Source organism: Pipistrellus hanaki (assembly GCF_964339955.1).
Source record: "Pipistrellus hanaki genome assembly, chromosome: 1".
NCBI lineage: Eukaryota > Metazoa > Chordata > Mammalia > Chiroptera > Vespertilionidae > Pipistrellus > Pipistrellus hanaki.
This window is the reverse complement of record NC_140503.1, coordinates 7,902,510-7,926,515: the sequence shown is the minus strand read 5'-3', so window position 1 is coordinate 7,926,515 and position 24,006 is coordinate 7,902,510. Positions and strand designations below refer to the sequence as shown.

The following is a 24,006-nucleotide window of genomic DNA, read 5'->3' as shown; positions in this document are numbered from 1 at the left end:
GCAACTGGAGCTGGGAAGCTGCCGAGACCTGCCAGGACCCTGGTGACTCCGTGCGGCCTGAGCCCTGCTCCCCCGATGGCCAGACACCTGCCGGGAGCACCTGCCCGGGAGCACCTGCCCAGGAGCACACCTGGGAGACGGCTCAGGGCCTGAGACCCTATCTGAGAGGGATGCGCTAAGCCAGCAGAGACCCAAACACCATCAACTTGCAGATTCACGTTTTCCCACTCCCCTGCCCCCCACACTCAGTGAGGTGGGGGCTCTGAAGTTATGTGAAATGAAATACTAGATTCCTTTCTTCACGCTGCATGTTGAATGTGGAGCTCACCATTCATTCACTCATTCATTCATTCATTCATTCATTCATCAAGCCTACACACGTCTTGGGCCAGCCACGGAGGAGGACTCTTAGGTGGGGGAAGAGCTGGGTGGAAGCAGACTGACAGGTGTGGGAGGAAGCACAGCCGGGGGAGAGTGGCTGTGGGAGCCCGCAGTGGGCAGGGGCTGGCATAGGTGAGGGCAGGAGCAGGGAGGGGTGGGGAGCGGGGACGGGCAGGGGTGAGGGAGAAACAGGGCCAGGTCGGGGGGGGGTAAGCCACGGTAAGGACGGCGGCTTTACTTCGGTGCGGAGGCTGGTGGGCGGGTGTGGGACTCGGGGATGGTTTGACGTATGGTCAGCGGCCTCTGGCTTTCGTGGGAGAGGCCGTGGGCTGCAGGGGTGACGCAGAGCTGGTCCGGGGTCCCGGTTGCCGTCCAGGCGGAAGAGGTCGCTGGGGAATCAGGTGGAGGGAGCCCAGCTCAGCGGGGGGATTTGTGTTCTGGAGCGGGACTTTTTTTTAAAACGCCGCGGGACGCGGGACAAATTGTTAAAAATCAGGACTCTCCTGCTCAAAGCGGGACGTCTGGTCACCTTAAAGAATACCCTTGGGAGTCCTGAGCGCCTGATAGGATCCGGGGGGGGGGCGGGAGAGAAGGAGAGAGTGCTTGAAGAGGCGTCTACCATGAAAGGCAGATCCTGGGGAGCCGGGAGCCCCGCCCGGAGGCTCCCGAGAGCTGGGAGGAGGGAGGAGGGAGCACAAAGGCGCTTTGTGCTGGGCGGGGGCGGGAGAAAAGGGCAAGTGGGTGGCCCAGTGGGTGGTCACTGGCAGGGCAGGCAAGGAAGCATGTCCAGAGGCCAGGCCACAGCAAGGCCACCCCTGGGACTGAGTGCAGCGCTCCCCGCGCAGGGAGCCTCCCTGCTGCTGCCGCTGGCGGGCGCTCACTCCGACACAGGCCTGGGTCCTCCGTGGCGGCGCAGAGGTGGGCAGCCGGGGAACGGGCATGGGCCCCGCAGGCGGCCGGGCGCTGTCGTCGTCGGCTGTGCTGGCGCCAGAGCTGGGGCAAGTGGCCGAAAGCCCCAGATTCAAGGTGGAGAGGGACGTGGTGAGAGGAGGGTCCCGCCTGCTCCGTGCTGACAGCTGCCCCATGCCTGCCTCAGGCGCCTGCAGGCGGGCAGAGCCTCGCACACAAGGCAGCCCACCCCTCCTGGTGCCCAGCCGGCCTTGGCGTTTGCGCTGGGAGTCCGGCCAGGCGCGGTGCACCAGAGTGAGTACGAGACGAGGGGTGTCCCGCCGAGGCCTCACCAACCTCCCCGGGGGGACCATGTGGGCGGCTGGTGGGCAGGGAGCACTCAGAGCCGGGTGGCAGGCAGCCTTCACTAATGACAGCAGTGACAGTGACATCAGTGACGACTGCCACCCACCGCCCGCCTGCGTATGCCAGGGCGGGCAGAACCAGGCACAGGCCTCACCCGTCTCCTCTCCAGCGTGGCCGGCTGGTGGCTGTCCCTCAGGATTTCCATTAAGGTGACTGGTGTGTCCTGCCTGCCTGGCACCTTCCCTGTTTTCACCCCGGAAGTCCCACTTTAAAATAGATACAGTATATATTTTATTGATTATTCACAGAGAGGAAGGGAGAGGGATAGAGTTAGAAACATCGATGAGAGAGAAACGTCGATCAGCCGCCTCCTGCACACCCCCTACTGGGGACGTGCCCGCAATGAAGGTACATGCCCTTGACCGGAATCGAACCCGTGACCTTTCAGACCGCAGGCCGGCGCTCTATCCACTGAGCCAAACCGGTCAGGGCGGAAGTCCCATGTTGTGGGAAACCCCCAGTCCCAGGCACACTGGGAGGTGGGTCACCCTCTTTCTTCTCGGTTGTGTCACGGATCGAGGCGGCCGGGGGAGGGGATGAAGGACAGGACTGGAGCCTGAGGATCCCCATCAATGCCGGCTTTGGGGTATCCGATAGAAACCACATACCAGTGAGCAGGCCGCGTGCCCAGCCCGGCCCTGGGTGCCCAGCAGGTCCTCCCAACACAAACCCACTCCGCCTGTTCACTCCTCCCGCCCCCACCACACCCCACCACGACAGCCATCTTTACAAGTACGTTTTTATTGAAAATAAAAAAGGCATGATGCTCTCCTCCCCGCAGTGAACAAACAGCACCCCCTCCCCCCCCGAATGCTGCCTGTCCTGCTTCGCGTGCAAAGTCTCCGCACAGAGTCGACATCACGGGCTCCCCGGCGGACAGACGGGCACCCGCACGCCCGCGGAGACGGCCCGCGGCCAGGAGCCGGCTGCCCTGTGCCCCCGTGGCACCGGGGGGAGGGCAGGTGGCAAGTATGTACACTCATGCATTGGGAGCCACGTGAGCCACACTCCGCACGGGGTCATGGAGCACAGTAATGCTGCTTATATATGGGTATCTCTTTAAATATATAGAACTATATATGTTAATATGTTTTACAGCTTTCTTCCAAAGCTCGCTTTGGAGCAGGGGTGGGGAAGGTCTCGCCCACGAGCTAGGACGGCCCACAAAACCGTCCGGCGTGGCCCTGCCTCGGCATCAGGGCTGAGAGAACTGGATGTCTGGCCACACAGAGCAGGCTCGTGCGCAGGGTGGTCCTGTGGGATGGCCTGTGAAGGATGTTGTCACTTCCATACGGGCCTGGGCGGGAAGCAGGGCCCCCACCCCTGACCTAGAAGCTCCTGTCACCGCCCGAGGGCTCGGGAGGCCCTCTGTGCCGTTCTGAAGCCGGGCCCCCCCGCGGGTGGCTGGGGACCGGTCTGTTTGGGGACCGCAGGCACGCGCCCTACGTCAAAGCTCTGAGCTCGATGCCAGGCTGGTGCAGTGTGGCGGGCGCTTCCGTCGCCTACGCTAACGTCTGGCGGGGCTCTCTCGCTGCACCCGGAATGACTGGCTCTTGGGTTGGGGGCTTTTCAGAAAAAAATCCTCTTAAAAAAAAAGCTCTTCTCTTGGTTTCCCTGCACACCCCAGGGAAGAGGCGGTACAAACCCAACTCGGGGGAGTTCACTCTCCAAGGTTAGCTTTTCAGAGCTCCGGGAAGGAGACCCGGGCCCCAGAGCCCGGGGGATGGTTCGCAGGGGGTCAGCGGGTGAGGCTGATCGCAAGATCTGGCTTCTTAGGTATAAGTCAAGGTCAGGGAAGCTGGGGTCAGTGCATCTGCCTGCCCCCCTTGATCTTCTCCATGACCCCTTAGCCAGGATCCCTGCTCTGGCCAAAGGTGCCCCTCCATCACTTCTGAGCTCAGGGAGGCACCTGCTCAGGGCCGGGGTCCTGCCGGTCATCTGCTCAGGGACCAGGCAGGGGACTCAGGCGGGGCCGGTGGCGGGGGGAGTGCGCTGGCATGGGGTCTGTCACCCAGGGGTGCATCCCCGGGGAAGTGATGGCACCAAGCAGGAGAACCGGGACGTGCTCACCGGGCCGGGGGCAAGAAGGGAGGCCGCGGTGGCACGGTGCCACGCTGGGGTGTGCAGGGAAAGCAGAACCAACTCAAACCCCGAGCCAGTCCTCACACAGAAGGGACACGGGGAAGAAACCACCCTTTCTGGAGGGTATCCCTGGCTTGTCCTCAGCCCGTCTCCGCCGGCCTGGAGCAGGACAGGGTCAGGGTCAGGGTCATGGTCAGGGTCAGAGCACACTCACCCCTGCCCTCTGTTCTCTGAAAGACAGCGAGCGGAACAGACAACTCAATGGGCACAGGGCTCAGACAATGGGGTGTCCAGGTTCACCCCAGTGGGGACTGGCTTCCAGTCTGTCCGTCTCACCTCCATGTGAAGGTCTCGCCTGCAGCCCCAAACCCTCCACGGAGCCACGGGTGGTTTGGGAAGCAGACTGAGTCCATCTGGATCCACCTGAGTCCAGACCAAGGAACCATTTACTGGGTCTGGTTCCTTCCTAACAAGGGTGTAATAGTGAGGGGACCACGGTCAGGGGCGCCCTCCCGACCCACCAGGGGATGCACACCCTCAGGGCCACTGTCTCCAGGCCTCGCGATGGGCCTGCAGGGCTGGGTGGCCTCCTGGGCAACAGGCCTGCAGGGTCCCTCACCTGTCACCCCTTTTTTCCTCCCTTCACCGCACTTTCAGAGCCTGAGGCCTCGGAAAGGGACTCTCAGGGGAGCCCCTGCAGGCACGCCCTCTCCTGGGTGCGGGGAGGCCCGGGCTCTCAGGAGAGGGTCTGAGTCTCCGGTGGGGGCTGTAGGGAGGAAGCATTGGGGAGACCCGGAGCCAGGCCGCTCGGCCCAGCCCAGACACCTGCGGTGGGTTTGGCACGGAGGCGGCCCCTGCCATGGGGAGGCAGGGCCTGGCCCCCAGGGATACATCCGTTCCCAGGGAGGGAACTCTGCAGGCCGGGCACCGCCCTCCGTGGCAGGGACCGGGCAGTCAGGCAGGACCCGGCGCCCAGGGTGCGGGCGGGGACCGGAGAGAAGGCAGGCCCTACAGACTGAAGACGACGGCAGGGGGGGCGGCAGACAGGTGTGTGGGAAGCACCTTAGAGAGGGGACGGCTCCCGGCTGTGCCGATGGCTTCTGTGGGGAAGGGCACAGTCACCGGAGCAGCGGGCGGGCTTCCGGGGGGCGAGGCGAGGTTTCCTGGCGGGGACATGGCCCCTGGATTGCCTTTCTTTGGGCTAAAGGGGGACGCCTCCCCCCACGCAGCGGACAGACAGACAGACAGACCCTCTGCCTTCGACAGAGCGCGTGCGTTAGACGGGAGCTGGGAGACAGCGGCTGGAACACAGGAGGAGGGTGCGGGGAGCCTGGGGGGCCCAGGGGCATGGCTGGAAGAGGATGCTTTCTCCTCCGAGGGGCTCGAGGCGGGCAAGGCAATGCAGTCCGTCCCGGACACGCGCGGTGTCGGCTCACGTCCACCAGGGCCACCGAGGTGAGGCGCCCTCGGGCCCGCGGGTCCGGCCACTCACACCACGGCGTTGTTCGCGTCCACGGCCTTGCTGCTCTGCGAGGGCGTCATGGGGTACTCCGCCACGCTGGTGCCGTTCTCCTCCTTCCTCAGGGGTTTCCTGGGCGCGGGCGGAGGGGCAGGGGAAGCAAGGGCGGAGGAGGGGGAACATGGTTAGTTGTCAATGCCTGGGTGTGAGCATGCCCCACGGTTAGGCCGCCAGGCTGTGCTGGGTTAGCGCCCTCGGGCTGCTGGGCTTGGGCCGGGGGCCGGGGGTGGAGGCGTGGGGAGGGGTGGGGGACTGAGAAGGCTCTGGGCTGAGGTTCTGGACTCAGAGTAGCACCTTCTGGTTCAAGGCTCCTCTCCTCTCGAGCGAGCGGCGCAGGAGCGGCTGGCCCCAGTCCCTGCCCGAAAGGCTACAGCTCCTGACCTAGGCCCTCTGTGTGGGGCAGCCCCATCCCGTGCCACGCGGCTGCCTCTTGGGTGGATGGGAGGCCCGTGGGGCTGTGGCTCAGACACCTGTGTCCCCGGTAACGCCGGGCCATGCCTGAACGGGCCTCCGTTGTGAGCTGTCTGCAGCGAATGTTTGCGGGCATCGCCGAGAGCCGGGGCATGCCAGCTTCACCTTCTCCTCCTTCTCCATCTTCTCCACCTTCTCCACCGTCCCCGAGCCTCCCCACACCTCGCCTGAGGGGGGCGCTCACTTGGGGACCAGTGTGAGGCCTAAGCCCCACAGGCTTGTCCGGGAGAGGGCCTGGGAGGTGGCTATCGCGGGGCGGGGTGAGTAGGCCAGTTCAGAGAGCTGCCCAAGGTCAAGTCTGCCAGCTTCCTTTTCTGCAGCAGAACCAGCTCCCTAAACGCACAGGAAACCTGAGTGCACACAGGCTGGGCCCCGGGCCTGGCCATCATGGTCTCCTCGAAAAAGGAGGTGCTAGCCGACACCTCCCCCCACAGGGTCACGTTTTTTTCCGAGCGCTCTCAGCTCTCCTGGTCCCTTCCACAAGGAGCCCGGGAGAAGCAAGGCCTGGGGTTAGGTTTCAGTTCATGGGGAAACTGAGGCTTAGGGAGAGCTGTGACTTGCCCAAGGTCCCGCGGCTGGTTTATGGTGGCCCTGGACCACCACCCACTCCCGCCAAATCCTGGTCCAGCTGCGTTTCTGTTTCTGTTCAACCAGCATTCCCAGCAGGTATTCCACACACACACACACACACACACACACACACACACACACCCTGCCCCCGGGCTGTGTCCAATCCGCGTGGGAAGGCCTCCTCCCCTCCTCCTGGAGGTTCCAGAATTCTTCTGAGGCCTCCAGGAAGCCCGTCTCGTTTTGCTTTACCCTAGCACCGTGGTCGGCAAACTGCGGCTCGAGAGCCACATGTGGCTCTTTGGCCCCTTGAGTGTGTGGCTCTTCCACAAAACACCATGGCCTGGGCGAGTCTATTTTGAAGAAGTGGTGTTAGAAGAAGTTTGAGTTTAAAAGATTTGGCTCTCCAAAGAAATTTCAATCGTTGTCCTGTTGATATTTGGCTCTGTGGACTAATGAGTTTGCCGAACAGTGCTCTAGTTGAACAGAAAAAAGGGCACCTCTGGCTGGTGCAGCCCCCCTCTGCTCCCCACCCCACCCCCAGGGGCATCCAGGAGCTGAGCATACGAAGGAGAGAGCGGCTGCCCGGGGCCCTCGGAGAAGCGGGCTGGGCCTGCTCCCTCCTCAGCCGCAGCCACTCTGCTCCCCGCTCTGCCCCGTCCCCTCCCGGAGGCTTTCTGGGCCTCCCTGGAGCCCTGTGGACGCTGGAGTTGTTCCTGCAACAGGAGGAGGCTCTGCCTCAGACCCCCCCCCCCCCATGTGTCCTTCCATGGGCAAGTCACTGAACCTCTTTAGGCCTCAGTTTCCTGGTCTATGAAACGGGCACCGGGGTGGTGTCCGCTTCGTAGGCCTGCTGGGAGGATGAACACATTAATGTGGTTACGCTCCGGGAGGAGCCGCTGGCACACAGTAGGTCTCCGTAAGTGTGTTAGCTCTCAGGGCGGCTCCCGCGGTCCTGCCTGCACAGCTTCCTACCTAACGTGCGCCCCGCGGGGCTCCACAGGCTAGAGACCTGCCAGCCCCAGCCTGGCTCCGTGGTGCCCGGTGCCAGCCAGGACCGCTCCCAACAACCAGAGGAGGGCACCTCGGCCGGGTGCAGGCCCCCTACCCGGCCTGGCTCCTAAAACCGAGAGAGAGGGCAGTGAGCTTCTCCTCGGCCTCGTGACGTCGAAGGGCGCCCCCCCCCCCCCCCTTTCCTGCGCCCCGGCCTGGAATCAGCAGCACCCTGCGTCCTCTGCATGGAGAGCTGAGGTGACGGCTCCGCCGCCAACTGCTGGCATCTGGGCCTCTGCAGACGCTGCCTCCACCAGCATGGGGGAGAGGGGAGGGGCAAAACGGGGGGCAGGACCCGGGCGCCCCTCTTGGGCCCCGCTGACCTCCCCACCCTCCGTCTGCTGCTCTGCTGGGGAAGCTGGAGGCAAAGAGCAGCTCTGAGGAGCCTGAGAGGGCGGCCGGCTGGCTTGCTCCTGTCTCCCGCCCCCACGGAAGGGCCCCGCTGCCTGTTAGATTAGCAGGTGGAGCGGGCATCCGAGCCCTCACCGCTCTCTCCAACCGGAAAGCCCCCTCAAGAGGGATGCACAGCACCCCTGACAGTGGGCGGGCCAAGCAACCCCATTTCCACGCCCTGTTTGCTCTCCCCCATTCCTCTGAGGTTTCCCCCTCTCTTCGTAGAATCATGGGTTTTTAGAGCCTCCTTTATTATCGTGCTGGTGTGTGTGTGTGATCTGCTTTCTCCGCTGGGGGGTGGTGGGAGTGGGCAGGGGCTTAGTCTCATTTATCTCTACACGCTGACACCTAGTCCCCGCACACAGTAGGTGCTCCATTAATACCAGCAATGGCTCACGGAGAAGCCCGGGGCGGTCCATGGCACCGGGTATCATCAGAGAGACGTGGGCGTTCCAAAGTGTCCCTTCGACCCGACCGGCAGTGGCTCACCCACGAGGAGCCGAGGAGCGCCGGAGCCCAGCCACGCGCAGGCAGCGCACCGCGCGCTCACTCCCGGGGCGCAGCCCGCGTGCTGACGGCCTGCCATTAACGTCTGCGGGACCGGCCAAGTGCCCTGCGGCCAACGCCTTGTAAATCAGGAGGAAATGGCTGTCAGGTGGCTTCATGGCGATCGATGGCGGGAGGTGAGGCCCCGTGCCATGGGTGGCCAGCGGAGGCAAGGCCTGGGGGCTGGGAGCTCTGGGATGCTGAGGACTGCGTCTCCCGGGATCCCCCGTCTCTTGGGTTTGCCAGTGGGGGTCACCCTCAGGAGACCGGAGCGCCCGGAGGGAGGCCGGGGCATCTCCTCCCCCTCCTTTCCTGTTTTGGGGCAGCAACTCTGGCAGCTCCAATCCCCGCTCAGTTGTTCCCCTGGCACCTTCCCGGCCCTGATCCTGGCTGTGCTAACCCACTGCTGCTGGTCTGGACGCTTCACCAGCTTCCTTGGCTCCAAGGATTTTCGAGCCCCGCCCACCTCATCTGGAGGAAGCATCGCCCACAGTCTGGAGGAAGCCCCGCCCACCTCATCTGGGGGAAGCCCCGCCCACCTCATCTAGAGGAAGCCCCGCCCACCTCATCTGGGGGAAGCCCCTGGAAGGGATCCTCTGGGTGGGCTCCTTGTCTTTCCAGGCCGCTAACAGACCCTGGAACCAAGAGCTCAGAGCCCGCAGAGTACGACAGAGTGACAGGAGGCCTCTCTAGCTGTTCTGGGGGGAGGGGTGGTGCCCCCACAGGCCTTCCTGGGAGACCCGGCCCTGCTGAAGCACAGCCTGCATGCTGCCGCTGCCTGGCACTGCCAGTCAGATGTTAATGTGAGTGTGTCCGCCTCACCTCTCCCCTGGAAGCAGCACGTCTCCTCAGACGTTGGGGGCAGACAGCGAGTCCGTGACTGTGATGCCTGGAAGAGCTGGGCTTTTTAATAAGGTGCTGCTGTCTGTCTCCTGGGAACAGGTCTCTGATGGAGCGAGGGCCCCACCCCTGGCAGTGCCCCGGGGGGATCTTGCACACAATTCCTCAAGACCCTTCGATAGCTCCCAGTGCCCACCAAGTCCTGGGCAAGGTGCCCAGCCTGGTGGGACCAGCGCCTCCCATCCCGTGTCCCAGGGGCTTCCTGGTGCCTGGTGCTTCTGCTCACACGGTGCCTCTGCCCGGAGCGGCTCCCCTGTCTGCTGCCGGCAGTCCTCATCCCAGGGTGGTGGGCTCTCAGCCCAGCTGTGCTATCATCCTGATCAGTTAACCGACTCCCTCGGGCCCACAACAGGCTGCAGGGACCATCCATCCCACCCGCCTCTTAACAAGCATTCCTGCATCCGCCCGTGGGCCCAGCCCTGTCTTCTCTGCCTCTGTACCTACACGGCCTGTGCATACAGTAGGCGCCCACAGACACGGAATCGGGCTGACCTCGTCCCTGGGAGACTCCAACACCTCCACCTCGGTTTCTGAGGCCTGGCCTGGCCCTGAATTACAGGGTCTCGGGCCTTTCTGTCCACCAGTTTTCTGGCTTCAGAAGGCACAGACCACACCCCTTCTCCGGGCCCCCTGGAGGAAGGACAGACAGGGAGAGCGAGGTCTGCTCTCAGCCCAACACCAGAGTGGAACTCAACAGTAACACTGACACGGAGCTGCGGGCAGGGCTGCCTTGGGAATCACGTGGTGCTAGGTTGTACCACCCTGGGCAGTTCCCTTCACACCTCTGGGCCTCAGTCTCCTCCTCTGTAAAATGGACGGGCTGGGGAAAGACGCAGTGAGGTGGCCCGAGAGACTGTTGGTGAAGAGGAGCCAGTGCTTGGCTGAGGTTACAACCTTGTTATTTTATCTATTTATTGATTTGGGGGGGGGGGGGGGAAGTGCCTTGCAGCATAAGCGTTGGGGACAGAAGGGGGGCCTGGCTGGGAGGCAGATGCCCGGACATGGCCTGCCCCTCCTGAGGCTGGGTCCCCTGGGCCCAGCCCCCAGCAAACTCCCGCTGGGGCGCCCTCAGGCCCAAGCAGGTGGACACTCACCGCTTGAAGGCTTTGTAACAAATGACCACCAGCACAGTGAGGAACAGCAGGGAGGCACAGCCCACGGCGATGACGGTCACCAGCCCGGACCACCAGCTCTCCTCGGCCGGGCACGCGGTGGAGCTGGGAGCTGAAAGAGACGGGGGCAGCCTGAGTCTCCCCGGGTGAGCAGGGCCTGGCCGCCATCACGGCGACACCCCGGGGGGCCTCGCTGCCATCCATCACCCAGATGAGGCTCTCTGGCCTGTCCTGCCCCCAACCCCACCCCCACTCCGGAGCAGGTGACATCACCGCTGGCCCCCAGCCAGGCGGCCTTATCCCAGCAGGGGTTAACACCACGCCCCGGGCCATCCATCCTCCGGGCATGAGCTAACTGACAGCAGGGTCAGGTCTAATTTCCCATGAAAAATAACAGAACATCTCCTGCTCTCAGTGGAGGCATTAAATCCGCTTCCTCCGAGGGTGGGGGCGGGAGGCAGGGCTCACGGGGGACCCTGGGAGGAAGGAGAGAAAGGGAGGCTCGTCAACATCCGTTCTTTTCTTTAGATACATTTTTATTGATTTCAGAGAGGAAGGGAGAGGGAGAGAGAGATAGAAGCTTCAATGGTGAGAGAGAATCGTTGATCAGCTGCCTCCTGCATGCCCCCCGCTGGGGATCGAGCCTGCAACCTGGGCATGTGCCCTGTCTGGGAATCGAACCATGACTTCCTGGTTCACAGGTTGACGCTCAACCACTGAGCCACACTAGCTGGAGCATCCACATCAGCCCTGAAGCTTGTTTCTTGAGAGGGGCAAGCTCTCCCCCTGCTAGGATTTGGTCCACGTGGTCTCAGCGTGCACGGGGTGCCGAGTCTGTCACTGACAAAGCATCTCACCCCGGGGGCTGCAGGGCCCCCTGGTCACTACTCAGCCCACGAGGTGAACCTGTCCCCCCCTGCCCCAGCCACTCGCCCACTCGGGCCCCAGGGCACGTGGCGCTGACAGGGCGCTGGAGTGTGGAGAGCACTTCCCAGCGGGTCCGCCTGAGACCCTGCGGGGCCGGGTGCTCCGCTGGAGCCCTGGGTGCAGAGGCGGTTTCCCAGGCCCCGCGGACAAAGGAGGACTCCGGGGCTCGGAGGAGGGGGGAACCCTGGCCCCCATCTCTCCGCCCTGCCCCCGTACTGCCTCCAGATACCACAAGGATAAGGGTTCTCGGAGGTTCCCCCAGGGGCTGGGCGCCCCCTGTGACTGCCTCGGGGTCCCCAGCCACGAGTCCACGAGAAGGAGGAGGTGGCAGTGTTGGGGGCAGGGCCCACAGCCTCCTCCCTCCCGCCCCACCCCCACAGAGCACCCATTGTCTCCCAGCACAAGGGCCCACTGAGGCCCTGCTGTCCATTCACGGCACCGGGCACCCTGGAGGAGGCCGGTGCCAGGGCCTCTCCCTCCCGGGGCCGGCTCCGTGGGGGCTCCCTGAGGTGCCCGCGTGTGGGCGGGCTGCACCCCTGCTCTGCCCAGGGGAGTCTGGGTGCAGCACGGAGACCCCCACCCCCTCCTTCATACGTCTTCCTGACGCCTCCCCAGGCCAGGGTGCCCGGCGGGAGGAATCCCTGCTGCCCAGTAGCGGTGGCTGAAGGCACGGATTCCCTGCCCGCCTGGGCAGAAAGAGGGGGCAGCGCTCCGGGGGTGTGGGTGTGGGGGGTGGGGGGTGGGGAGAGGTGCCTGCCTTTTCCTAAAGCAGGGGGCACCCCCTCTCCACCCTGCAGGAGGGAAGCAGGTTGGACACTGCAGTCTAAGGTGGGGGGGGGGGGTGCGGTCCCTGGCCTTCAGGCAGGGCTTGGGGGAGCGCGGGGGAGCGGTGTACCGGGAGGCAGGGTGTGCGTGGCCTGCGCTGGGGGCACCTGCCTCTTGCCCACAGTCCCCCTGGACGTGCGCAGGAGCCCCCCCGGCCTGTCAGCGGGGCTGAGGGGCTGCGGGGGCTGAGCCCCCCCCCCCCCAGCCTGTCAGCAGGGCTGAGGGGGCTGAGGGGCTGCGGGCTGCGGGGGCTGAGCCCCGGCCACGGCGGTGGAAAGCGTTGCCTGTGGAAGTGGGAGGGCCTGGGCCGTCTCCGGCGAGGGGCTCTGCCAGAGGCAGCCCTGGGTGTGCCCCATGACTGTCCTGGGGTCCAGAGGGCCGGACTGCAAGGCCAGCCAGCGGGCACCCTGTTGGCTTCACAGGGAGAGTCGCCCAGGGCCCTTGCCCCCCGCCCCCCTGCAGTACCACTGGCCCCAGACACCCCCTGCCCTCCGCCTTCCCTCAGCCCCTACCCGGGCGGGTGTGAGCATCCCTCACAGCCACCCGTCAGGAAGCCCGTCAGTGAGCGAGGTCCTCCCCGCCCCTCCTCTCAGGCTCAGGCCCCAGCCGGAGGGCCGACATGCCCCGCTCTGGCTCCCAGAGGCCAAGGCCCGTGGCTGCGCTCTCTGCCCCCCTCCACCTGCCCTTTCTCGCCGCCCCGCCCCCTCTCCCAGGCCTGGGCAGGTTCCCCCAGTTATCACGGTCACCCCCTCCTCCCTGGGGTGCCTCCCAGCTCAGCATGGCGTTACCCACACCCGGTCCCCTCAGTTATCACGGTCACCCCCTCCTCCCTGGGGTGCCTCCCAGCTCAGCACGGCGCTACCCACACCGACTCTGAATCAGGACCTGCAGTTAAAGCCCAGATTCTGACCCTCTGAAACCATCTCATCTCAGTCCCCCCGCGGTGAGCGGGAAAGCGTCAGAGCCTCCTGCATGGGCAAGTGCAGGATGGACAGGCCGGCCAGAGAGCTCTGCAGACACCTCAGCCCTCGCTGAGCACCCATCACCCTGAGCACCCACCCTGTCACCCTGTGTACCATCACCCTGAGCACCCGTCACCCTGAGCACCCAGTCACCCTGAGCACCCGTCACCCTGAGCACCCAGCACCCTGAGCACCCATCACCCTGAGCACCCGTCACCCTGAGCACCCAGTCACCCTGAGCACCCATCACCCTGAGCACCCAGCACCCTGAGCACCCAGCACCCTGAGCACCCAGCACCCTGAGGGAGAAGGAGGTGATACTGGGGCTCAGCTGGAAAGGCCCGCTGGGCTAGTGGGGAAGGAAGGGGGCACAGGCAGCTGGCACCCCGAGCTCCTCTGCTCCCCCAGCTGGTGCCCAGGCCTCCCTGCCGAGGTGGCTCCGGCTCCTGCCTCTGTGACTCCCGCCGGGGCCCGGCTCCGGACACTCACGCTCTGATTTATTTATCTCCCGGCGTCCTGGGCACGGAGCCCAGCGCGGTGGCAGGGTGGCAGTGTCACCAAGGACTGTTCTCAGGCCGGCTCCTAGCGGGGCATTAAACAGCCCCTGCATTATTAATAGCGTCTCCTCGTTCCTGTGCCCGACGAGGAAGGAATTTATGAATCGGGCTGAAGTCTCCGGGGCAGGGCAGCACGCTGTGCCGGTGCCAGGGAGCGAGGAGGTGGAGGCCGGGCAGAGGCGAGGCGGGCAGGCCTGCCTGGCGGGATGAGTCCCGCGTCTGGTGGCGATGGCAGAACACGCCCCCCTGTTCGCGGCCCAGCAGCCCCGGGGCCTCCTCGAGGCCAGGCCGCGTTCCCCGCAGCCCTGCTCTCTCCTGGGGCTGCAGGCGCCCTGCTCGGGGCCTCCCCCGGGGACCCTCCCCTGGTCCGCCGCCTGTTCCCACCCGGGCTCACTGCCGCCCACAGGCTGAGCTCACCAGCCTTGGGACAGCACAGGCAGTGCTGTCAACAAGCGATGGGGACCCTAACCAGTGTGGCTCAGTGGACAGAGCGTTGGCCTGCAGACTGGAAGGTCCCAGGTTCGATTCTGGTCAAGGGCATGACCCTTGGTTGCGGGCACATCCCCAGGAGGGGGTGTGCAGGAGGCAGGTGACTGATGTTTCTCATCGATGTTTCTAACTCTCTATCTCTCTCCCTTCCTCTCTGTAAAAAAAAAAAAATCAATAAAATATATTAAAAAGAAGAAACGACGGGTGCCACTCCGGGAAAGTGGTGCGTGACCTCAGAGCCCCCTCGTTGCCCCAACTCCTCGTCCTTCCAGCGCTAATCCCTCCGCTCACTCAGCACACGCTGTGAAGAGCCCTCCATGTGCCGTGTGCCGGGCAGGTTCCGGGGAAATGACAGTGGACAGAACACCCTGCCCTGGTGACGCCTGCAGCCCGTGGGGGCGGACACGGACTCGGTGGCCACTAGAGGGCGCACGCTGTGATTCCTGCCCCTCGGGACCCTAATCTGTGCCCGTGCTGAGGTACAACACGGGGGCAGTAACCACTCGTCCTAACGCCCCGCACGGGGAGCCCACGGGAGCTGACTGAGAACGGTGAGCTCGTCTTTGGCTGAGAGAGGCTCAGGACCTTGGGGCAGTAAAATGCCCCCGATGTCCTGTGCCCGGCACAGCAGGCCACCTGGCTGACACGGGGTCGCCCTCTCCCCTTCCAGAGGGCACCTCACAGTGGAGTGCCCGTCGGGTGGAACAGACTCTGCCTGAACAGCTGTCACTGTTCTGAGGAGGGTTAGGGTCGCCCAGACCAGTGCCCACAGGCCAAAGCCGGTCCTCTTGTTGTAAATAAAGTTTTATTGGAACAAAGACAGGCATTGTGTTTGCCTATCATCATGGATGCTTTCTGACTACAGAGCCCGAGCTGAGTAGATGAGATGGAGACGGTGTGGCCTGCAAAACCTACCGAGTTTCCTTTCACAGGAAAAGCCTGTCTACCTCTACCTGACGAGGTGTCTTTACCTGAGGCTCTTAGGTGAGATCAAGCAAGTAGCCTGAATTCTATCCCAGGTTTTCACTTCGCAAGGGAACGCTCCACTCTTCCCATCTTACTTTCGGAACAGCCCTGAGCTCCCAGGGTCACGCCAATGCCCTGCTGGGAGGTCTCTAGGCAGGAGGCCCGGGAAGACACAGCTTCCCCCGGAGTGTTTGACAGTGACAATGCGATGAGACAGTAAAGGCACAGAGGGCAGCAGACCCACGTGCGGGCCCTACTGTAGCCACGCACACACCCCGCCCCTAAGTGACCCCAGACAGCGCCCTGAAATGCAGCTCCTCATCAGTCCGCGGGCTGAGGACATCCCTGGAAGGCCGGTGGGGAGCATCTCCCCCGGGAATGTGTCCGCTGTCCTCCTGGGCCCGGCTGCAGGCAGCCCAGAAAGGATGGCTTTGTCCTGGCCAGTGTGGCTCAGGTGGCCGAGCTTTGTCCCATGTACCCAGAGGTCACCCAGGCTGTGAGCTTGAACCCTGGTGGGGGGCGTGTGTGAGGCAGCCGATCGATGTTTCTCTCATCGATGTTTCTCCCTTCCTCTCCTTCACCCTCTCCCTCTTGCTCAAAACTCAAAGCATTAAAAAAATAAATAAATAAAATAATAATAATAATAATAAAGGTGGGGTTGCCACAATAACTGTCTTCCAAAGGCAGGTCTGTGCCCTGGAGTAGAGCAATGGGATTTGGGCAGATTTAGGGCTGATGCCCAGGGCAGGGACAGCTGCCACTGTGGGGCCAGGTTCTGAGACTCCGGCTCCTGATCTGTTGGCTGGCTCCTGCTCGGTGCCAGGAGCTCGGTGCCATTCCTTCTCTGCGGTTCCAAGCACCCAAGGGAGCCACCGGCCCCTCCTCCCTCCCACCGTCCCCTCCCCTTTCCCACCGTCCCCTCTGGGTGCTTCTGGGGGTTTTCGCTTGGTGTTCGGACATCAGCTGCTGCAGCGGTGGGGGGGGGAGGGGTGTGCGCTCAGGTGACAGGGTGGAAGCTGCCTCCCAGTGTGCTGGGTGCGGGGGACGTACGCTATCCCCGACTTCCCTGGGGGCCCTTCTTTGGAAGGCTGTCCCAGGCTCCTGGGGTGCCGAAACCCAAAGCAGAGAGAATTTACACCCCACAGCCCGGCGTCTTACCAGTGACGCCCGCTGCCAGGGGAGCCCGCCGAGCCCCCTGCTGCTGGCGGGTGATGATGGGATGGAGCACACTGACCTCCAGCACCCCCTCCAGAGCGGCTCCGGCTCCGGCTCCGGCTCCGGCTCCGGCTCCGGCTCAGGCCTGAGGTTACGCCCCCCTGGAAACATGTCCTCTATCCTCTCCATCTCTGAGGACAGGCTCCAGCCAGCAGCCTTAGACACGCGGTCACGAGGCGCTGGGAGATGCTGGCCTGCCTTCCGAGGAGATGAAACCTCATCCCCGCTGCCCCACGGGCTCCTCCCGGACCGCCCTTCGCTGCTTCCCCGGCCAGAGCCCGCGTCCCGGGGGAAGGGCCCGTGGGCTGGAGCTGAGCGTGAGTGAAGGCCGGGCTGAGACCGCAGAGGGACGGAGACGCAGCTGAGCAAACCGCCGCCCCTCGGTCCGTTCCAGACAAAAGAGAAAGGAGCCTGGAATGCCGGTGGCTCTGGAGCAAAGCCGTCGTCCGGAGGAAAAAAAAAGCAACCAGCCCCACACAACGGCCCACGACGGCACTCGGCTAACCCCACACGGGACCACGTGCACGTAGAATGGTTAACACCAAGGTACATGAGAAGTCCCGCTCCTCAGCTGCACCAGCCCTGCGTTAAGGGCGAGGTAGCCACATGCAGCCGGCGGCTGCCACGCTGGACGGCACGGATACAGACCGTCGGTGTCACACAGCGAGGCCCCTGGGGCTGGTCCAGGCGAAGGGGAGGGGACACGCTCCGCTTTCCTTCCCCGAAAGGGAGACTCAGCCCCCAGGCGGCAAAGGAAGAGCCACTCTTATGCCCACCATGCTGCTTTCATCATACTTCCCCCTGTAGGTTGTAAATGTCATTCTCATATCCCCTCTCCCTGGGACGGACCAGGCAGGAATTATTGTGCCGTTTTATAGGTGAGGACTCTGAGGGCCCCTAAGGCCAAAGAGGCGACGGCACAGAGCTGCTCGGAGAGTGACGGGATCGGAGCTGAGCTGCGAGGCTTCGGCCGCCACTGCTGGGGCATCGGGGACAGAAAGGGAGGGGGAGAGAGGAGGAGGGAGGGGAGCAGGGGGGACCCAACTGCTCAGGTCTCTGCTGAGCTGAGGTATTTCCAATGCCCACCCTTGGCATACACACTCACTTTTTAAAAAAATTATTTTCAGAGAGGAAGGGAGAGGAAGAGAGAGATAGAAACATCAATGATGAGAATCACTGATCAGCTGCCTCCTGCACGCCCTAACACTGGGGATTGAGCCAGCAATCCTGGCATGTGCCCTGTCCAGAAACTGAACCAGTGGAGACCTCCAGGTTCATAGGTCGATGCTCAACCCCTGAGCCATGCTGGCCAGGCAACACACTCACTCTTTCAATAGCCACACGGCTTCCTGAGCAGACACCTGTGACCTAAAAAGTGGTCACTTCGCCTTCGAGACGGTGACCGTGCAGAAGGCTGCTCTGTGGCTCCCTCCTTTGTGATGCCGGCTGCGCCTCCACTCCCTGCCTCCACTCCCTATGGGCCTCTCTGTCCGAAGGATGGGCATGCGAGACTGGGCAGAAGGCGAGGGTGGGCAGCCAGCCCGGCCAGGGAACTTCCTTTTCTTTCTGGACAAGCAGCTCAGTCTCAAGATCAAGGCCACACACCCTGGCTTCTGGCATTGCACCGGAGACCCTTCGGCCTCCTGTAAGCACTTTAGGAATCTGGGCCTCAAACACCCCCCTGCCAGCAGGGGTCATGACCTTGGCCTAGAGCAGGCTTCCTGGGCCGGCACTGTTGACATTTTGGGTCGGATCATTCCTTGCTGGGGGGGAGGGGGAGACGGTGCCCTGGGCACACCCAGCCTCTACCCCTTGGATGCCTGGAGCACCCCTCCCAACTGTGCTGACCAAAGGGTCCCTGGGGAACAGAATCTCCTGGGTGAAGAGCAGGAAGTGGCCCAGGGCCCTTCCCTGGCTCCGCCACTTGGTGCAGAGACAGAGGCCTCCCGCGCGGGCACGGCCAACGGCGCAGACCTGGCGTGGCCTCCCCGAGTGCACCCCACCATCCCAGCCAACGGGAGGAGCGGAGCTGATGGCCTTCCAGCTGGAACCTAGGTCTCCAAGCCAACCGCCTCCACGGTGACCCCGGCTGCTCAGAGGCCGCCCGCGGAACTGGCCGTGGCCGGGGCCGAGAAGAGGAGGAGGCATTGTGCTCCGAGGCACCCACAGTCCCCTCTGCCAACGCAGGGGACAATGGGCCTCGCCACCCACAGCCCAGCTCGTTCTAAACAGGACCACAAGGAGCACATTCACGCCGGAGGGGCAGGGCACGGCCAGCATCTCTTCCAGGAAGCGGCGGCCTTTGGCCTCCTCTCACTGCTGGCAAGGGGGGCACAGAAACCGGGGGGCGGGGCAGGCGTGGCTCGCGTTGCCTGTTTCTCTCCGGTGGGAGGAAGGTCACAAACCAAGAGACGCCCCTCCCTGACCCGCCTGGCAGAGCCCCGCCATCCCCGCCAGGTGGGCGGGAGGCCCAAGGACAGAGGCTCTTCAAGCCTCCGGGAGGCGCCACGGCCAGATGGAGCCTGAATCCTCTGCCTGAGCTGCGGCCAGGAATCAAACCCACACCCTTTCGGTGTCCCGGATGACACTGCAGCCACCTGGGCCACCGGCCGGGGCAGAACCCGGTTTCTGACCACCGTGTGGGCTCCTGTTTTGACTGCGCCGGTTCCAACCCTGTAGGAGGGTCTACCAGGGGTCCTCAAACTTTTTAAAGTGGGGGCCAGATCACGGTCCCTCAGAGAGCTGGAGGGCCGGACTATATGAACTACTAATTCCTACTGTAACACCTCGGCTGCGCTCACTGCCCAAAAAACCTGGCGGGCAGGATCAGACTCCTCTGCGGGCCGCATGTGGCCCGCAGGCCGTAGTTTGAAGACCCCTGGGATGCTCTCTGGGCCGGACCGAATGGCCAGCGCCAGTGGGATAATGCCCCAGGTGGTTAGATTGTGCAATGTGTGTTTAAAAAAACAAAACAAGAAAGAAAGGAATTAGTCCTGCGCCTCGGAGACAGCAGCACTTAAAACACGTCCGGCCTCTGGCTCCCGCAGGCTCCCGGGAACCTGGGGGAAGGTCAGAGCGGCGGATCCCACGGGGCTTTAGCGGCCGCAGAGAGCGTCTTCCAGCTGAATGAGGAGATGAACTGCCTGGCTGGTCATAGGGCGGCATGGCCTCAGAGGTGAAAACCCTTTGTGTGTTTCTGCCTGCGAGGGAGTGCGGGGTGCCGGGCCGCGGTGGGGCCCCAGGGAGGGGGGCTTGGCGCCCAGGCTGTGGCGTAGGGTTCCGGGGACCGACCCCTCTGCGCCGAGTCCTGCAAGCCTCCAGGTCTCTGAGGGAGCTGGGCACTTAGGGCACCGGCTCCGTCTTGGTGGGAGCACCAGTTCATTGGGGGGGGGGGGGGGGGGAATGAAAGGAACACAATGGGGAGAAACTCAGAGAAACAGTTAAAAAAAAAAAAAAACCTCTAAAAGTATCCCTAACTGGTTTGGCTCAGTGGATAAAGCGTCGGCCTGTGGACTCAAGGGTCCCGGGTTCGATTCCGGTCAAGGGCATGTACCTTAGTTGCGGGCACATCCCCAGTGGGTGGTGTGCAGGAGGCAGCTGATTGATGTTTCTCTCTCATCGATGTTTCTCTCTCTTCTTCTCTGTAAAAAATCAATAAAATATATATTCTTAAAAATCTCCAAAGTAGTGCGATAAAATTCGATAGGTCTTTACAGCAATCGATTCTGCCAATATTTGGCCCACAGGCTGAGAGCACGTTGTGCAGCATCTTCTTGGTGGAGACTGTCCCCGTATCTAAGAGGGGATGGTGGCCCCGGGTCTCCGGGCAGCCAGAGCTGATGCCTCACGGATATGGCCCCAGAGGCTCCTGGGCAAAAAGGTTGGTCCCCGCCCTACCGGCCTATCCTGGAAAGTTCTTCTGTCTTCCTCCTCTGGTCACAATCCCTCCCTCCCTCCCTCCCTCCCTCCCTCCCTCCCTCCCTTCCTTCCTTCCTTCCTTTCTTTCTGTCCCTCCCTCATGGGTCAAGCTGTGAGCTGCCTTGTCCTCAGGGATCCAATCAGAAACTCAATGGGACAGAGTGGCTGTTGTGTGCTGGACACAGTGGACATCCCAGGTGGATTCTGTAACAGCACATAACAGCCCACAGGGACAGGGCGGCCACCGGAGCCGGCCCTGCTCTGCACACGGTGGCCTGCGAACCGATGTGCCCCTCTCCACGGCCCTGAGTGGCATGGCCCACCGGAGGCCCGAATTCTGGGCTGTCAGAACCAGCTCTCAGCCCCAGTGCAGCAGGCGAGGCCACCCCCCTGCCGATGCTGCGGGTCCCCTTCCATCATGGGGGCTTCCCCCTCTAACACCCACCCGTGCTGGGCCGTGGCCCACCCTGCACACGCCGCCTGGCTTCCCTCTCAACAGAGGAAGGAGCTGCCTCCCCACCAGGCGGTGGGAAACTGAGGCTCAGGCCGGGGAAGAACACCGGGCTTACGCTGTGTCCAGAATAGCAGATCCACAGAGACGGGAAGATGAGTGGTTGCCAGGGACTCGGCGAGGGCACTGATGTGGGGGTACAGGGTTTATTATTTTTTTGGGGGGGGGGTGACAAAAATGGAATTAGACCGTAGTGATGGTTACACAACATTGTGAATGCACTAAAAACTGCTGAAATGTATGCTGTAAAACGGTGACAATGGTGACTTTTATCTCCATAAAAAAAAGTACAAGGACGCGAGCACCAGGAAGTACATGGATGTGCTGGTTTGCCAAGATGGGAGTGCCCGGTGCCAGCTCAGCCTGGAGCCCAGACTCCTCACAAGACTCCAAAGTCCTGGAGGGCGGGCTCCCGCCCGGCAGCTCAGCGGCCCTGCGGGCACCGGAGGCCACTCCCTCACGTGGCCCCAAGTCCCCTGCCTCCTGCCTCTGGTTACAGCCAAGAGTTTCCACCTCAATCCCTACACCCATCACTCCCTGGGGGGGGGGGGGGGGGCATTGTTTCTAAAGCTCTTGGGGGGTGCCTCCGTGCACCCAGGGCTCAGGGCCCTGAGGGCGGGGCTGTGACCGCTCTCTGAGGCCAGGGTGGGCCACGGCCCCTCAGGGTGGGTGTTAGAGGGGGAAGCCCCCATGATGCAGGGCACACACTCGGCAAAGGCTCGTTCAATCAATCAATGGGTAAAGGTTTTTTGAGTGGATTAAAGTCCACATAAATCCATAATCTTTTATGTGCTGGATACAAGCATTTAAGTGGGAGACAAACAATTCCATTTATTGAATTGGGAAAGGGAAAGACAGTGCTTAAAAAATAATAAAATCACTTTTTGAAAGAAAGCCAGCAACGATTAAAATGCCTACGATGTCCGACGCTCCAGCCCAGGGGCGAGAGCTGTGCCCCCAGGGCCCGGGCTCGGCGGGCGTGGGACTCAGGCAGAGCCGGCCGCTTTATGGACGAGGGAGCTGAGGCCAGCTGGGGGAAGAGGTCCCTTCAAGCCAAGGTCATGCTGACCAGAGGGTGGGGGGGAACTGAGAGCTGGGCTAGGCCCTCACCTGTCTTTTTGGCACTCACAACCGCCTCTGGAGGACGGAACCTCGCCGCTCACGCGCAGACAAGAACAAGGACATTCAGAGAGCGAGAGCGTGAGTGGCCAGCACGCAGCTGGCAAGAGCCAGAGCCAGAGCCAGAGCCAGGCCCGGCCTCCCGGCCCTCCTACCGCAGACCAGGCAAGCGGCTCCAGATGACAGGACAGGAGTCCTGCCTCCCGCACATGATGGACATCGGAGACCCCCAATCCATGGCGACATTGAGGACCAACTCAGCACGTACACGGCTCACGGAGCAAGCGATAGTCAACGTGACATGGCCCATGTTGGACGCCCACACGGCTCCCTCTGGGCAAAGGTGGAGCTGTGGGGTTCACCCTCTTTCCCGAGGAGCCTGGTGCCCCGAGGAGAAGGCTGGTCCCCAGGGGCGGCCTCACCCGCTGCACCCATCACGGCTTCTCTTCTGCTTTCTCCAAACTTGTCACAACCCAGAAAAAAATCAGACCTTCCTAAAGTCCCAGAGATTGTGTCTGACAAAATGGTAGCCAGGAACACACTCAGGGGGACGCTGAGCTGATGCTAACCCCATCCGGGCGCCCCCCCCCCCCCCCCCCCGAGTCTGCATTAGCCCATTGGCGAGCTCACAAGCATCCCGAGGACCAAGAGGGAGTGACGTCTGCTTGTTCACTGCATGGAACCTGGGACATCCCTGCCCCACCCACCACAGCCATCAGCGTCCTGTTACCCCACCCCCAGCCTCTCAGACCGGACCAGGGCTCACTGTGGCTGTCTCTCCCTGGACCCCACCCAGGCCACACCAGGCTCCTCCATCACTGTTTCTCCTGGACCCAAGCTTCAGCCTCCTCCACGGGGAGCCAGCCTCTGCAGAGTGTCAATGAGGCCACGCCACTCCCCTGCTCAAAACCCTCCAGGGGTCTCTCCTTGTAGCTAAAGAGCAAGCCCAGCCTCTTCCCCAGCCTCCAGGGCCTGAGCCCCCATGGTCTGGCCTCTGCCTTCCTTCACCCGGCAGCCAGCCCTCAGGCACCCACCCCGGGGGCTTCCTGCCTGAGGAACTTGCACTTGCTGCTCCCTCCGCTGAGCACGACCTTCCCCCAGACTCCATCCTTCAGCCGGCGCTCAGCTGACATGTCATCTCCTGTGCCCAAACCATGCAGTGCAGGTGACCCCGCAGTTACCCCATCACATCCCATCATTTCATTACCCTGTGGCACACACTGCCTTCTATCCTCCCGGTGACGTCTGTGGTCTGTTCTTCTGCCCCAGCCCCTCACCCGCCCTGCCCTGTGTGTGCACGCAGAGAGCCAGCTACGACCTCATGGCCGCAGGGACCCGGCTGGCCTGATCCCCATGGTATTCCCAGAACCCAGCCAGTGTCTGGCAAGAGGAGACAGTCACAAACCCTCGCAAAGGGAGTGAGTGAGTAGCACCTGACATGCCAGGCTGGGCTCTAAGTTGACAAGCAGGCACATGGCCGTTGTCTGCCTCTAGCAAAGGATCGAGGCATAAGGCAAGTGACTAATTAGATAGTGCATGGGTGGGGTGACTGCTATAAAGGCAAAGGGAAGTTCAAAGAGTGTGTGTGTTTGTGCGTGTGTGCATGTGTGCGTGCGTGTGTGCGTGTGTGCGTGTGTGTGTGTAGGGTGGTGTGGTTTTAAATGTTCACAAATTCCCTGACGCTCCTCTATCTGGGGATGGAATAGTGGCATCCTCCGAGGCGATGGCTTCCGCCTGCTCCTCCGCCTTGCTTAGGCAAAAGAAACTCCATCACTGAGCACTTAAAGAGCCCATGTCACGTTTTTTTAAAGATGTTTTTGTTGAATTCAGAGAGGGAGAGGGGGAGAGATGGAAACAGCCGCTTCCTGCACACCTCCTACTAGGGATCGAACGTGCGCCCAGGGCATGTGCTCTGACCAGGGATTGAACCGTGACCTCCTGATCCATAGGTCGACGCTCAACCACTGAGCCGCACCAGCCTGGCTCCCTCCCTGGTTTTTGGTATTGCTCAGGCCGCTGCAAGCTGGGTCTCTGCTGTGTGTCACTTGTTTGCCAAATGTCATTGACCATTTCCAAATACCTCCTGATGGCTGCCCTTTTTTCTTTAAATGGACTCACTTTTGTGATTATGCAAATCAATTTACAAAGAAAAGTTGCCATAAGGACTGTCATTGAAAGA

General features: G+C 62.6%; 1 protein-coding gene across 5 annotated transcripts in view; it reads right to left on the bottom strand.

The window, feature by feature from the left end:
- Positions 1–3,282: 3,282 nt before the first annotated feature.
- The window catches only part of PRIMA1 (proline rich membrane anchor 1), a 31,766-nt gene continuing 11,042 nt past the window's right edge, over positions 3,283–24,006 (bottom strand). For 4 of the 5 annotated variants that reach the window (XM_084873791.1, XM_084873793.1, XM_084873792.1 and 1 more), the window contains exons 4-5: positions 10,321–10,450; positions 3,283–5,368 (exon numbers count right to left, since the gene is read on the bottom strand). In XM_084873791.1, coding sequence (XP_084729917.1) covers positions 5,266–5,368; positions 10,321–10,450 — 233 coding nt within the window. In that variant the 3' untranslated portion in view covers positions 3,283–5,265. Of the gene's footprint in view, positions 5,369–7,309; positions 7,455–10,320; positions 10,451–24,006 lie in introns of all 5 variants that reach the window. The other variant, XR_014794110.1, reaches the window with a different exon arrangement.